The sequence below is a fragment of the Anguilla rostrata genome, chromosome 12, assembly GCF_018555375.3.
Source record: "Anguilla rostrata isolate EN2019 chromosome 12, ASM1855537v3, whole genome shotgun sequence".
In the NCBI taxonomy this organism is placed as follows: domain Eukaryota; kingdom Metazoa; phylum Chordata; class Actinopteri; order Anguilliformes; family Anguillidae; genus Anguilla; species Anguilla rostrata.
Window position 1 is genome coordinate 26,352,294 of NC_057944.1, and position 15,884 is coordinate 26,368,177.

A 15,884-nucleotide genomic window follows, 5' to 3' on the forward strand; every position below is an offset into this window, starting at 1 on the left:
GCTGTCCGAGGTGAGTCAGTCCTCACCCGCTACCCGCTGTCCTAGGTGAGTCTGTATTCAGCCGTTACTAGCTGTTTGAGGTGAGTCAGTCCTCAACTGCTACTCGCTGTCCGAGGTGAGTCAGTCCTCAATCGCTACTCGCTGTTCGAGGTGAGTCAGTCCTCACCCGCTACGCTGTCTAGGTGAGTCTGATCAACCGCTACTCGCTGTCCTAGGTGGTCTGTATTCAGCTTATCGCTGTTTGAGGTAGTCATTTTCAAACCTGGTGCAAACAGTGAACACTCCAAGCTGCAAATGGTGTGATGATCTGATAAGCGCCTGACTCAAGTGGAGACCTGCAGGGGGTTGATATGACTTATTGTGCGAGTTTATATAAAACAGGGTATAAATTGATACAGTAAACCAAGTTTAAATTGTTGATTACACTTTAATATGAACTTCAAAATTTTGTCCTTAATTTTGAGAGTTAAAGGGAAACTTCATTGGACATACCCTCACTAAAATCCAAGATGAATGGGAATACATTAATGCAAATCAATCACCATTAACATTACATTAGCACAGTAATCCCATATGCATTGCTCTAAGGCCTCAGCTTTTCAAATACCAACGACAAAATAAGAACACAATTCTTAACCAAAGACCAAATGAGAGATTCTTAATTCCATTTTTTTTTTTTTTGCATTTTGAGTTCATGTTTGTTTTCTAGTGAAGGTTCCCTTTAAAGACTGAAGTTGATTGAATTCATGCCACCATGTAGGATAACAGAGACAGGGTGTCCTCTGTCTTTCTAGTGACCCATCTCCAGCCTGCCTGCTCCCAAATCTTCAACCTCTTCTACTCCTCTGACCCGTCTGCCTCCCGACTGGAACCCCTGCTTCACTCCTGTTTCCACAAGCTGCCCCCCTTCTCTGTCCCACGCTACCAGCGCTATCCTCTGGGAGACAGGTTCTCCTCTCTCATAGGTAAGAGTCCCTCCTCACACTAGCACTGCCCTCTGGTAGACAGGTATACCTGTGTGCATGCAGTGTGTAAACACTGACTGAGCCAATGCTTACTGTGTAAATGAGTAAGCTGTGTAAAAAGTACCTATGAAAAACCAATGAGGGATTCATAGAACATGCACAGACTTTGACCTTGTGTGTATCCCGGGTGTATCAGTTGGTGAATGCCAATTGTTTGTAAATTGAATGCATGTACATGATTTGCATAAGGAAACATCCTAGCAATCTGCCTTCAGGGTCCTGTGCAACCGTCAGCCATTATCTTCTCTGCACTCATATCTGCACCTTGTATGCATGGCCCCTAAAGACGCACTCTCCCCCCAAGGCACGATTAGCCAAGTAATCCAATATCAGCATATACCCAGTCCTCAAGGGTGAAGAAGTGTTTTTAGAGTGATAATGTGGCACGTGGTCCAATGAGGATTCAGTCCTGAACTTTCCATGGCTGACTGCATGCGGAAGTCCTGTGAGGCTATGTGTACTGTAACTGGATATAGTCTTGCCCAGAGAGGGAAGACATGCTCACCTCATTGACGTCATCGTGCGATAGCACCCCCTCTGGTCATTCCTGTGCCTACATTTTTCCAAGCACTGAGCACCTTAAAATTAATATTCCTCTCTAAGAATATGATTATAGTGAATAGGCACAGGAATATTTCCGTCAATTCTCCAGTCAGCTTAATGATTATACGATGAAAGCTGAAATATCGTTTTAACTGGGGCGGGCTTCTCATCTCGGAAGCCCTGTGATTATGTTTTATGACAGCTCCTCAGTCTAGGCGCAGACGTACAGGGGCGTGTTATTGTGACTGATGTATTTAGCTGTGCACTTTCATTGACTGCGACATAATGAGATTCCCTTACACCTCACATCTATCAGACCCATTGGAAATTTTGGCACTTTTCAGTATAGGGCTAGGGAGGGAAAATATTAAATATCTAATAATGCTCACAGAATGTCTGTATGGTACCATAGTCTAGATAGTCTTTGCCTTTTAGTTTACTTGACAGAATTGTACAACTTACAGTATTGAGAGAATGCATTTAAAAAAGGAGATGATATTGGAATTAAATTTTACCCCTTATTCATGTCTATGGTGCTCTAGATAAAGGCAATGCTGGCTCTTCTTCTGTTGCCATGTCTCCTAATCACCAAGTATTTTTTCTCCTCTGCAACCCATCAGTCCAGGGTTCCCATCAAACAGAAAGGTCATCTCACAGACACTCACCGCACAATAAACTGCTCATGAAGCACATCTCGAAAAGAAACTATAAGCACACAAATCTGTCATCGAGTTTGTAATAGGGCACTGCGTCATAGAAATGTACCCGGTCGGACCTTAAGAAAACAAATCCAATATCATTCCTTCCCAAAATAGAGATTCTGTCAGACAGGCTGTGATGTATTGAGAGGGTTAAGTCAGACAGCTTTGCATTATCATCCTCCACGTCAAAAGAACTCCACACAAAGGAGCTACCGAGTGCAGATGGGAGAATAAGGATGTGGTTCTATTTTAAAATCAGAAAATGCCAACAGAAAATGTTGGCAGTGCTGCTCTGTCACTCCCCACTGTAATCACAATTGACAACAGTTGGGTTTGGAGGAATAAATGTAAATTCTACCAGGTTTTATCAGACAAGAGGAGAGACAGACACAAAATGATCTGCATTTCTGCACACTCCAAGAAATGTGGCAAGCTCAGTCATATCAAAGAGACGCCAAAATACTAGCACTGCTGCTTTCAGGCAGGTGGGGTATCTCTGGTCATATTTTCGCTGTGTGCATTCATATGCAAGATTTAACGGCTTGTGACACTTGCCTTAAGCATACATACTGTACAGATTAATGCTAATTTATCAGTGCAAGCATTGCGGGCTGTGCTTTATTTAAAAACAGTGTCAGTAACAAGGACTTTGTTGGTTCAGTAAGAACATTACTTTTTCTATTGCATTCTATTTCTGTTAGACTGATATGCTCTTGGAGCAGGCAGAGTATGCCAATCTCTCAGGATTCAGTTCTCTGAACCTTTCAGATTCATTTGTGCAAAGCAGTACATGTTTATGCTTTGCAGGAAACAGTAGAAGTTGCACCCAATATTACAGGTGCCTTTGAGGCTTTTATTCTGAAAACAGCTTTTATCCAAAGCGCTTTACAATTGATGCCTCTCATTCGCCAGAGCAGTTAGGGGTTAGGTGTCTTGCTCAAGGACACTTCGACACGCCCAGGGCAGGGTTTGAACCGGCAACCCTCCGACTGCCAGACAATCGCCTGAGCTATGTCGCCCCTACTTCTTCTTGACTTTGCACGTATTGATTGATCTGCCTTCTTGAAGGTATCATACTTTTGCATTTTTGGGACTAACACCAATGTTATCCTCTTTTGTAAGTAACTCTGGACAAGATGTGCTAAAGGATGCATCAGGGAAAGTAGCTGCCTTCTAGTAAAATAGTAAATATCAGTAAAATATCTCAGTACAGTCCTGTATACAGTAGTCAGTCCAATCCTCTGTGGTCAGTACAGCCCCCAATAAATATTACAATTCTCTATAATAAATACAGTACAATTCAGTCTTCTGTGCTCACTATAGTTAACCTCACATGTGGAGTACCACACGGATACATTTTGGGCCCTTTGCCATTTTCTTTGTAAATGTCCCCCCTTGGCAATAGAATCACAAAACACAGTGCTCATTTATATAGCTGTGCAGATGATGCAAGAATATATAACTCTGTTACCTCATTATAATAGTGACATCAGCCATCGGGTAAAATATCTAAAGAACACAAACATTACGATGAATTTTATCTTTTGTCTTATTCATGTTGTCATGATCCTTTTTCCAGCTGATAGCATCCTTAGGCACCCAGATGTTTTCTTGGAGGGGGGGTCCAGTCCAGGAAGGCCTGAGCTGGGGGAAAGTGGGAGTCTTGAGGGTACCATGCGTCGAGTCAGCCTGGACAGCACCAACAGTGAGACATCTGCCTGCTGCACAAGCAGACTAAGCAACACCATTTCCAACAGTGAGTGAGATGGTTTCAGCCACTGCACATAAGTGAAGCAGTTGTGGTGGCACTGGGGAATGTGTGTAGGTTTGGTTGCCAGGCAGTACCAATATATGGTATAACCTGAAAACTCTTGGTGCCATATACTGTAGACATGGGGCATGCCCTGCCAAAGTTCAATTTCTTGGACGCCGTACCTGCCATTGCAATAACTTCATCAGTCAATGAGTGACATCATAATGACTTGGTCCACATTTTTTATACAGTCTATGTTCCCAACTCTATTCCTGGAGATCTGCCATCCTGTAGTTTTTCATTTCAGTTCTAATGTGGCACACCTGATTCTACTCATTTCCAGCTCAACAAGATCTCTAGCTGTCAAATAAGGTGTGCTTTGTTATGGTCAGAGTGAAAACCAACAGGATGGTAGATCTGCAGAATCAGGGTTGGGAACCACTGTAATAGTTTTATAGACACTGTCCAATTACCAATTCTATGCAATTAAAGTGTTCATTTAGCCACGGACTGAATACTTTTTTCAAAATGTAGTAAACAGTGCAAGTTTACTTTTGAGGTGAAATATCATTGATAAACGGTTCATTTTTGCCAGCGGAGGTTGCCTTTTAATCAATGTCATTTTCACCTTTCCATTCAAATACTCAGTTATAGCAGTCCTTTGCTAGATGTTTTCTGAGAAGGAAACATCCTTATAATCAGATATGCATTATCCCCAGCTTGATTCAGACTTTTTAAATTAAGTACATTTATTCATCAATCATACGAGTTAATGTTTTTAAATTGTTAGTCTAGAATCAGGCATGAGTGAAATAATTATGTAATAATGATCCCATCCCTCTCAAGGATGGGCTATATAACCAGAGTGACAGAGATGGCCTATTCCAGGTAGCAAAGTGCTTAATTAAAGCAGAGATGCTTTGTTGTGTTTAATTGGATATATTTTAGTCTTCATTTACTGTCTGTCTTTTGCAGCATGTTGAGTGCTCCCACTCATCTTACATCCCATTATGAAATATTCCTCCTTCCTAAAATGAATCTCTCTCTCTCTCTCTCTATCACTGTCCTGGAACAGTTGTGTTTGTATGTAATTCAGTGAATCCCAGGACCAGTTGACTAAGGGGACTATTCTTTATATTCACCTCTTGGCATTTCAGGGCATTGTAATGATAGCAATGAGGGTCACGTGTTTTTAAACGTTTCCAAAATTTGATGGCGCTTTTCTCAATATTAATTAGTATTGGATATTGGCCTTATCTCTCTCTCTCTCTCTCTCTCTCTCTCTCTCTCTCTCTCTCTCTCTCTCTCTCTCTCTCTCTCTCTCTCTCACAGTCTCCAGCAGCTGGTGGGGGTCTAAGCGGCTGGACTATGCGCTGTACTGCCCAGACGTTCTGAGCTCCTTCTCCACCATGGCTCTGCCCAATCTCTTCCACAGCTCATACTGGGAATCCACTGATGTTGTGGCCTTTGTGCTCAGACAGGTAAACCACCTGGACCTGCACCTCACTGAGATTTCACAAACCCAAATCTAACCCGTAGCACCACCTCCAGATCTCCACCTCGCTGAGATTTCCTAAACCAAAATCTAAGCCACAGTACCACCTCTAGATATGTACCTCGCTGAGATTTCCCAAACAAAATCAAAACCACAGTACCACCTCCAGAGCTTCACTTGCCAAGATTTCCCAAACCCAAATCTTCAGTCACAGTACGATCTCTGGATGTCTACCTCCCTGAGACTTCCCAAACCCAAATCTGAACCACAGCACTGTATTCTTAGATTTCTGTAATTAATAAATGCTTTTGAGTACTAATGCAAGTATTTATTAATAATTTTAGGTGACATAATCATGTTGTGGTGAAAAAAAACATACATAGAATACATATAACATTTTAAATGTTCCATGCAGTCAATGGCTGTGTATCTTGATCATTGCACCCAGGAACTTGGCCCCTGTTTCACTCCTCTTCTAGGGGTGTGCAATTGTTAAATACTTCACATGCACTGTAGCATGGTGTTCTTCACGCATAGTGAAAATCTGAAATGAAGCAAGGGGTACAGTGTTTGCCTGAGTCATGTTTGACAGAAAATATAACTGTTTTACAGTAAATTTTTGATTTGAGCGAGTCAGGTGTTGGACAGGCCAAGAGTGGATTGGCCCTTAGTACACCTATGTTCCTGGCAGGTGATGCGATGGGACTGTGTGAAAGGCCAGGAGATGGACAGTTCAGACTCCGCCCCCCGCTCCTCGCTCGGCCCACGTGAGAAGTGGCTGCGGAGACGAACTCATGTCAAGCTGCGGGTGAGGGTGCCAACCACGTCCACACCACCAGTGTTTGCAACACTCTTTCTTGGTTTTTTGGTTGACTTTGCACTTATTGATTATAAAAGGGACTTCTGTGCCTCCTTGGTAGTATCCCACTTTTGCATTTTTGAGACTAACACCAATGTTCTACACTTTTGTAACCCTGGGTATGGGCATCTGCTAAAGGATGCATCAGGGAGAGTAGCTGCCTTCTGAGTAAAATATCTCAGTACAGTCCTGCATGGTTAGTCCAAACCTCTATGGTCAACACAGCCCCCTACAGATATTACAATTCTCTATATTCAATACAGTACAATACAGTCTTCTGTGCTCACTAAATGTTGCCCCTGCATCGCCTTTTTCTGGTATCCCAGCCAGCGAGCGTACAGCAGCCCAATAGCAGCCTGCTGTTAGCAACTATGCTAATTCACAAAGCAGCACCACAACAGTGTGTCAGCCTACAGTGAAGATGAGTTAGTCAAAATGAGGATTAGTTGTTAGATAAGGCATGGCCCTGCTGCTATCTAACTGCTGCAATGTCGATTTGCAAATTGCTGGCACGATGGCAATCCAATACTAGATTGCTTGCTGTAATTTTTAGTGTTTGTTCTGTTTGAAAGTGGAACGTAAGCCACTGGGTGCCTCATTGTTTCATTCAGTAAGCCTCATTGTGCCCTATTTAGGCACTGTTCGAGTGTGTGGATGTGCCCTATGGTTTGATATCTGTAAAGGCACTGTTTCGGTGTGAATGGGTGCCATGGTCTGGTATCTGTTATGGCACAGGATTTGAAAATCCAGAAAACATTAGTTTTGCTTATCCCCCCCTAATTACATCCCCCCCCAGAGGCATTTATACCGCTTGTTGGAATGTATTGGAAGGGAATGACGTGTCACATTACATGGAGAAGCAGGGTGGTACTATGGCACTCTCATCTGGTGAAAAGCTGCAATTGCATGCTTGCTAAATTGCTGTCTTCCTTATTTTGGAACTGCAAAGTATAGCTGGGATCAATTCCATGCCAGTTCAGTCAAAACTGGAAATAACCTGAAATTTAATTAATAAATGAAAAATAAGAAAGATCATTGCCATGATTGTTTTTCCCTTATTCTGTCATTGAATTTCAGTTCATTTGTTGAATGAACTGAATTAAAATGGAGCTGGTAAGTGACTAATCCTGTCACTGTTCTGACTTATCATAATAATAATTTCCATAATTGTAACATTATCATTTAAAGAACTTGGCCTTCTTTCAAGATTCAGTTTGCTTTCTCACTAAATCTAAAACATGACAAAGCTGGGATCAAATTCAGTTTCAAAATCCACCAAAAAAATTCAATTCATGAAGTGAATAATTCCTATAATGTTCAATGAGGATATTTCAGCTAATTCTGTGAATATCCTGAATTGAAATGGAATTTACACAAACTCTGCTGTCACTTTCTCATACTTGCATTAATACGGATATATTCAATGTACAAATTTTAGTATGCTGCATAGGTTCATGTGGTTTCCAGAAAGTAAATATATTCAAAATGGGCCTCATTCAGGAAACATGCATACGATCACATTTGATCATAAACTGTATGCAATAACTTTTCCATGAACATTTAAGCAGTCTTTTTTCTTATCTGTACTTGTTCATGGCTGTTTCCTTATGCTAATCACATGAACAGAATTGTGCATAAAATTTACAAACAGTCAGCATTCATCATCTCATACTCCTGGGATATGCACAAAAATAAAGGTCTGCACGTGTCATGAATCCCATATTGGTTTTTCGTAGTAACATTTTTGAGGAAAAAAGGAAGAATAATTTAAGTAGATTTTTGTGTATGAGGCCCGTTTTCCAAAACATTAAAAAATTATCTGTTCAGAACTTGCATTATTATTGTACAGCATTGCTATGTAAGTTCATCTCCTATTTTAGTGAAGTGATTTGACTGGTTGGTCAATGATTGTCATTTTCTTGATTACCTAAACATTAATACACTGGTAAATAAATAAATAAATAAATAAATAAATAAATAAATAAATACTAAAAAAAAATACTAAAAGCTCTTGGACATACATGTAGCTCTTTTAAATGAGCAGTACTGTATAATAGAATTGACAGTTACAGTCCTGGGTGCTCATTGGTCATTACAGTGTTCCAGTCGTGCTATAATCCCCGATAAACCACAGGTGAATAGAGTATCACACAAACTGCAAGAGCAAACTTCCAGAAAGTGGAAATGTTTAACATATTAACTTGTTTATATGTAGCTAGTTAAAGTAGGTCCAAACAAGAAATTATTGTTGCTTAGTAATTAAATTAATTCAGCAGAAGGACACACCGCAAAATCTATTAAAAACATTACTTTCAAGTTGTTGTGTTGTGACACATTTTATGACAATGAGTATAGTCCCTCTGAATTTGTGGTAGTCCCACATGACACCCCTGTGTTTAGCTACCAAACAGTAGGTCTTGCTTCGCAAAGGAAGGGGAATTTGATTAGGTGGATAGAGGCCATCAGGAGGGTGAGAATGGTTCTGAATGGGGATGAGGACAATACTGCTGTCGCTCTCTCTTTATTTCACATCACCAAGCTCCTACAGCTTGGGATACTGAGATTATGCCGAAGAAAAGAGTGACGGTGACCATTCTTCCCGCAGAATGTTACCGCCAACCACAGAGTGAATGATGTCATCGCATCAGAGGACGGCCCACAGATCTTGGTTGGTCGGTTCATGTATGGCCCACTGGACATGGTTACTTTGACTGGAGAGAAGGTATTACAATTACATGAACGATATCTCAGCCTGCAAAAGACATGGCACAATTCAGAGGGAACTTTCTCAGTGTTTCTGGAGTGTTAAAGTCACCTGATTGCAAGTGTTACCCTTTCTGACCTGTCTTTACTCCTGCTAACACCCTCTTAGGTGGACGTGTACCTGATGACTCAGCCTCAGTCAGGGGGATGGGTTTACTTTGATACGGAGGTGACCAACAATAGTGGCAGAGTATCCTACTCCATCCCTCAGAACAAAAGGCTGCCGGTGGGCGTGTACCCCATCAGAATGGTGGTCAAGTGAGAAACAGCCTATTTTCCTTCCTTGTGGGGTTACCAATGGTGGGTTGTTTCTATAAGAATGATTTATCCCTGAACTAGATATTTAAGAGGTACTTAATAGTTTGATTGTACTGAGGTACAGATGATGTGAGAGCTCTCTGGTTGTCTCTCAGGGGTGACCAGTCGTGCGCAGAGGCTTTTGTGACGGTCCTGCCGAAGGGGATGGAGTGTGTGGTGTTCAGCATCGACGGATCCTTCACTGCCAGCGTCTCTATCATGGGAACGGATCCCAAGGTCCGCCCAGGAGCCGTGGATGTTGTCAGGTAACTGCAGACAGAGAAAGAGAAGAAATGAGAGGGAGAGAGAAAGAGAGAGAGAGAGATAAGGCCAATATCCAATACTAATTAATATTGAGAAAAGCGCCATCAAATTTTGGAAAAGTTTAAAAACACGTGACCCTCATTGCTATCATTACAATGCCCTGAAATGCCAAGAGGTGACTATAAACAATAGTCCCCTTAGTCAACTGGTCCTGGGATTCACTGAATTAAATATGAACACAACTGTTCCAGGACAGTGATATCCTCCTAGCTCAGACAATTGGTCCAAACACAATTATAATGAAACAAAAAGAAAAATATTTTACCTGTTGGAAACTGTGCTTACACTGCAGTCAGGGAGTGGTGGAGACAGAGCTGCACTTCCTCACAACATTTGGAACTTACCAGGATATAAGGGAGAATTTTTCTGCCCAAAATTCATAAAAACATGTCCAGAATTTAAAACTTTCAATGACCACCAAAAGCTCCGCTATTTATTAGGAGGACACAGAAAATGTATTGGACTAGCCACAAATGCCATAAACAGAGGGACAACCAGTGAGCATATTAAGATAGGTCTATATTTGTGTGTACACCCTTTGTCTAGATTTATGTTTATGTGTTCCATTGTATATGTGCTTTTCTGTGGTTGGGCAATATAAGACATATCCTGTCATGCCAATAAAGCATTTTGAATGTGAATTTGAGTGTGAACATAGGTAGATGCCGAAGGAGTGGGATGGAGGGAGGACTGTGACCTAGGCTGTAATGGCTCCTATTGACAGCAGCTACAGATTAAGATTGGTTGAAAACACTGTGACCATTGGGAGCTGCTGGCTTTTGTGCAGACACTGGCAGGACCTGGGCTACCTGATCATCTACATCACGGGCCGGCCAGACATGCAGAAGCAGCGCGTGCTCTCCTGGCTCTCCCAGCACAACTTCCCCCATGGCATGATCTTCTTCTCAGAGGGGCTGGTGCACGACCCGCTGCGCCAAAAAACCATCTTTCTGAGGAACCTCATGCAAGAGGTACATGTGCACCACTATAAAACACACAGACACACACACACGCAGACAAACATCCACATATGCAGAGACAAATACACAAACACACACACACGTTCGTTCATGCATACACACGCACACACGCATGCACACACGTGCATACAAACCAAAAGAATGGCACCAGTTCTTGTAAGTGTGACTGACTGTGATTTTATTTTTTGTTTCTAGTGTCACATCAAAATCAGCTCGGCCTACGGTTCCATGAAGGACATTTCGGTGTACAGCATGCTTGGTTTGAGCCCCACTCAGATCTACATTGTGGGACGGCCATCCAAAAAGTACCAGAATCAATGTCAGGTGGGAAGTCCCCATTCTTGGCTTTTTAATGTCCAGTGTTTCAAACGTATTTGGTTTGAGGTGTAAGGCTGAGAACCATAACCAAGCATGCATTTGCTCAGTGCATTTGCCAAATCCCCAGTAACACTTAAGTGAAAATGTCTTGGTGTATCTTTCCTGCAACAATCTTTCTCCTCCATCGTTCTTTTTCATTCTCCATCATCTGCCTGCTCCATCTCACTCTTCAGCCTTCTCTCTCATCATCTCCTCCTCCACTCTCACCCCTCTTCACCCTCTCTCTCTCTCTCACTCCCCCCCTCTCCCACCCCCCCATCTCTCTCCCTCTCACACCCCACCCCACCCCCCTCTCCCACTCTCACTTCCCACCTCTCTCACTATTTTCTGTTAAATTCAAGCTTTACTGTACATAAACCAACAATAGTAGCAACAACTATATGAACGATAATCATGTACAACAATGATAATGAATGGGTGCTTGGACCCTCAGTAATTGGAGTGGGATTGGGGTGCTTTGTTCACAAATAATAGTGGTAATAAACAACAAAAACTATTTTAAAAAGACAATAAGCTATTTCCTATTGGTGACAATTCGGGATTATTGGCGCCATTTTACGGACAATGTGACGGTGATGTTGTCTATCCACTGTCTCTCAGCACGCTACCACATATTGTGCAGCCAGTTGTGCTGTGGCTTCCTCCTCCAGGAAGATTGATAATTGAATTTAAGGACGGATATTTTAACTTTTAAAAAATATTTTTCTTTCAGTTCTGTATACTTTGCACAATGTAGGACGAAGTTCATTACTGTTTGCACCTCACCAGCCTCCCAGTGACCATAAAGCTTTTTTCCTTTGGCAACCGTGACTGTTTATAATGGCCTTTCTCAAGGGCCAGACTCTCATCACTGAGCCTGTACTTTGTTGGGATCCGTCTTTGCTTTGCATCTTTGGTGGTGAAGAGATACTTGGCCAATGTGTAATCATGTACACCAGTCACTACCCACCCCTCTCTTTCTCTCTCTGTCTCTGATGAGTTGTCGCCATCCCTGTTCAATTCAGTGGTTCTTCATAATGACAGGCCCAAATTCATGACTCAGTGTGCTTTATCTGTGACTCTGCTTTATGTGCAGTTCCTCAGTGAGGGCTATGACTCAGTGTGCTTTATCTGTGACTCTGCTTTATGTGAGGACTATGACTCAGTGTGTTTTATCTGTGACTCTGGTTTCTGGGTGCCTGAGTGAGGACTATGACTCTGTGCTTTATCTGTGATTCTGCTTTATGTGCAGTTCCTCAGTGAGGACTATGGCTCAGTGTGTTTTATCTGTGACTCTGGTTTTTGGGTGCCTGAGTGAGGACTATGACTCAGTGTGCTTTATATGTGACTCTTCTTTATGTACAGTTCCTCAGTGAGGACTATGGCTCAGTGTGCTTTATCTGTGACTCTGCTGTATGTGCAGTTCCTGAGTGAGGGCTATGGCTCAGTGTGCTTTATCTGTGACTCTGCTGTATGTGCAGTTCCTCAGTGAGGACTATGGCTCAGTGTGCTTTATCTGTGACTCTGCTGTATGTGCAGTTCCTGAGTGAGGGCTATGACTCAGTGTGCTTTATCTGTGACTCTGCTTTATGTGCAGTTCCTGAGTGAGGGCTATGACTCAGTGTGCTTTATCTGTGACTCTGCTGTATGTGCAGTTCCTGAGTGAGGGCTATGACTCAGTGTGCTTTATCTGTGACTCTGCTTTATGTGCAGTTCCTGAGTGAGGGCTATGCGGCGCACCTCTCTTGCCTGCAGTGTCGACACAGGACCAGGTCCAAGAAGAGCTCTTCAGCACGCATGGTCCTGCGGAAGGGCACTTTCCGCTTGTCCACCAAGTCCGACTTCCTGTGCAAGCGCACCCACCTGCGCAGGACCACATCTGTACAGCAACCCGACCCTCCCTCAACTCCCAACCCCAAACCCGAGCGTGCCCAAAGCCAGCCCGAGTCCGACAAGGACCCTGTGGGCGGGGCCAGTGGAGCTGACGGAGCCTGGAGGCGGAGTGTTCTTCAGAGAGACGCAGCACCCTAACAGAGACAGAGAAATGGGCATGAGACAATGAGGATGGCCAGAGTATCCTGGGGAACACTTGTTCTGTGTGTTTTATAATTACTGAATTCCCTTACCCACAACAGAAATGTTATTTGTTTAAGTGATGCTTTCATTGTGTGTCACCCTGAAGGTCATTGTTGATGATAAAGGTTCTGAAAGTACTTCTGCTTTTTGTGCACTTGTGTGATTTTTGCACTTCAAACTGTCATACAGGATGTTCATCACTAATAGACCAGTTGCCTGCAGCGAGGTTATTTAAAAAGCCAAAATAACTGCTTCTGAGCCAAAAATAACACTGTGTCTGAGTGCATTCTAGTGATGGAAGAGTAAAGCTTCATAAACCCAGAAATGGGAGGTCCTACCATTGTTTTCGGTGACTCACTTATTTTAACCAGTAGTATTTTCTATGATGAGTGAATTTAGCATATTTCTAAACTCTGTGACTACAACACAACCAGTACACTCAGTACACTGTACTTTTGTGAGCTACTTTATTTTGTGCTGGAGTGAACTTAGTTTTTTATTTAATCAGAATTTTGGCTGAAAAGAAGATAAAATGGATTAGAGTCATGAAGACCACGCAAGTTAAAAATAAGAATTTATTTAACAGGCAGTTAGGTCATTAGCTTCAAATTCACAATCAATTTAAAATACGGAAGGTTTTTAAAACATAAATACAGAGTAAAAAGTTCTTACCCAGCCTGTTTAGCTACACACGAAATCACAGAGCCTGCGCAATGTGGGAAGTCGATTGCGATCTTCCCCGACAGGATTGTCTCCCTTCCTTTTAGGCCAAATCCCGCGGCAGTGCCATAAATTAACCTGGCCGAATAATAAAATCTGGAAATTCGGCCCCCACCATTCAGAGGCTGTTGTCAAAACAATTAGTGGGGAAATTGGGAAAAGGAGATGATTACCAGAGAGGACATGGAATAATTCTTCCCTGAGTTTCTGAAACTATGTTTTATTAAATTTTATTTGGTATGAAACATATTTCATTCAATTTCTTGAATTTCCCTGATATGTCCATACCAAACATGTCCAGGGGATGTAATATTATGGTGCAGTTGTCATGAAAATACCCTTTTGTTGAACCATTTTACATGCAATCCATGTTATTATGAATTCTCGATTCTATGTGCCTGCTCGACCACTCCGCTCTGCGGCAGCAGGGCGCCTTGTAACCCCTCCCACCCGCCCAAAGGGATCGCAGAGCTTCTCCACCCTAGCTCCCCAGTGGTGGAACGAACTCCCCGTCCCTCTCCGAACCTCCCCCTCACTACCCATCTTCCGCCGTGGCCTGAAGACTCATCTCTTCAGACTATACCTAGACTAACCACCACCACGCTGTATATTTCACTCTTTTAAATTAAAAAAAAAAAAAAAAACCCTTGTTACATGTTGCCCCATCCCAGCACTTTTTGGTAATTTGTATTTGTCCTAATACTGTAGCTTATTCTTCTGCCTAGTTGGCTTTGCAGAGGTAAGGTCAGAATAGTGTTCAAAATAAGTATTGTACCTTACTGAACCTGTGTTTAGCAGTTGTCTATGACCATGAAATGCACTTTTTGTACGTCGCTTTGGATAAAAGCGTCTGCCAAATAAATGTAATGTAATGTAATTATTACATAAGGCATAATACAGTAATATAATGAAAACATGTGCATGGTTTGTAAGGTTTTCCGGGGTTTGTAAATATGATAAACAGATGGTTTGGAGTCCAGATCCAGAAAAGAAATAAAAAGTGTAATGACAGAGGGGCCCACATAAGGGCACTGTGGTACTGTCAAGCGCAGTTGCCCCACCATTTTGCCAGAGGCCTGATGATCTTTTTACCCTTAATGGCCCCTTATCTTATCTAGTTCCCCTTATCTTAGTCGTGTCCAGATGGCAACATTCCAGAGAGCCAAATGGCCTGCTCATCCATAGAAAGTCTGAGTAACTTATTGTTTTATCACACGGCTCTCGGGTTCTTTGAAGTACAGGATGAGTCCCAGCCTGCAGGCTCGTTCAAATGCCAGCCTTTTCTGGGTCCCAGTTTGACTCCCCTCTACACATGTCTTGAGTGAACACAACATGATGACTCTAGCATAGCAAAACCCTGCTCCAGCCTATGTCCACCCAAGGTTGATACATATTACATTTTAGTTTACTTGTTAAAGGAATAAAACGAATATTTTATTATTTAAATAAGCCACAACAGAATTTTTAAAGCTTTTTTAATTCAGAGAAATGTAAAAAAAAAAAAATACTTATTTTCGGTTACTTCATTAGGTTATGCTAATTGGAGACTCTACAGGTATGAGGGTGTGAGTGAATGGTGTGTGTGCCCTGTGATGGATTAGTGACCTGTCTAGAGTGTATTCCTGCCTCCTGCCCAGTGCATGCTGGGAAAGGCTCCAGCACCCCCACAACCCTGACCAGGAATAAGTGGGTATAGATGATGGATGGATGGATGGATGGATGGAAGTTTTCATGGTGCTCTTGTTTATTTTGTCTTTCTGATTTTTGTATATAATTTTTACCTGTAACCCATGAAGAGGAAAGGAGAAGCTCCGCGTTTGTTTATTTGTTTGAAAACTCGGTCTCGCCAAAAACAGTAAATGAACAGTGACAGAATAGGCACTCTGATGGAGTCAATCCTGAAAATAGTGATGCAGCCCATGCTGGAAATTCTGGCTTGGTACCAGCCTGGTTTTAAACTGGTCCAGCTGGTTTGAGACTGATTTGGAGAT

At 42.3% G+C, this 15,884-nt stretch overlaps 1 protein-coding gene across 1 annotated transcript in view; it reads left to right on the forward strand.

Moving 5' to 3' along the window:
- The window catches only part of pitpnm3 (PITPNM family member 3), a 49,345-nt gene extending 36,035 nt beyond the window's left edge, over window positions 1–13,310 (forward strand). Inside the window, exons 10-19 of the mRNA XM_064302610.1 lie at window positions 795–965; window positions 3,849–4,025; window positions 5,355–5,503; window positions 6,209–6,325; window positions 8,982–9,098; window positions 9,249–9,397; window positions 9,553–9,702; window positions 10,548–10,731; window positions 10,936–11,064; window positions 12,811–13,310. Of these exons, the coding sequence (XP_064158680.1) occupies window positions 795–965; window positions 3,849–4,025; window positions 5,355–5,503; window positions 6,209–6,325; window positions 8,982–9,098; window positions 9,249–9,397; window positions 9,553–9,702; window positions 10,548–10,731; window positions 10,936–11,064; window positions 12,811–13,128 (1,661 nt within the window). The 3' untranslated portion in view covers window positions 13,129–13,310. The remainder of the gene's footprint in view (window positions 1–794; window positions 966–3,848; window positions 4,026–5,354; window positions 5,504–6,208; window positions 6,326–8,981; window positions 9,099–9,248; window positions 9,398–9,552; window positions 9,703–10,547; window positions 10,732–10,935; window positions 11,065–12,810) is intronic.
- The last annotated feature ends 2,574 nt before the right edge of the window (window positions 13,311–15,884 follow it).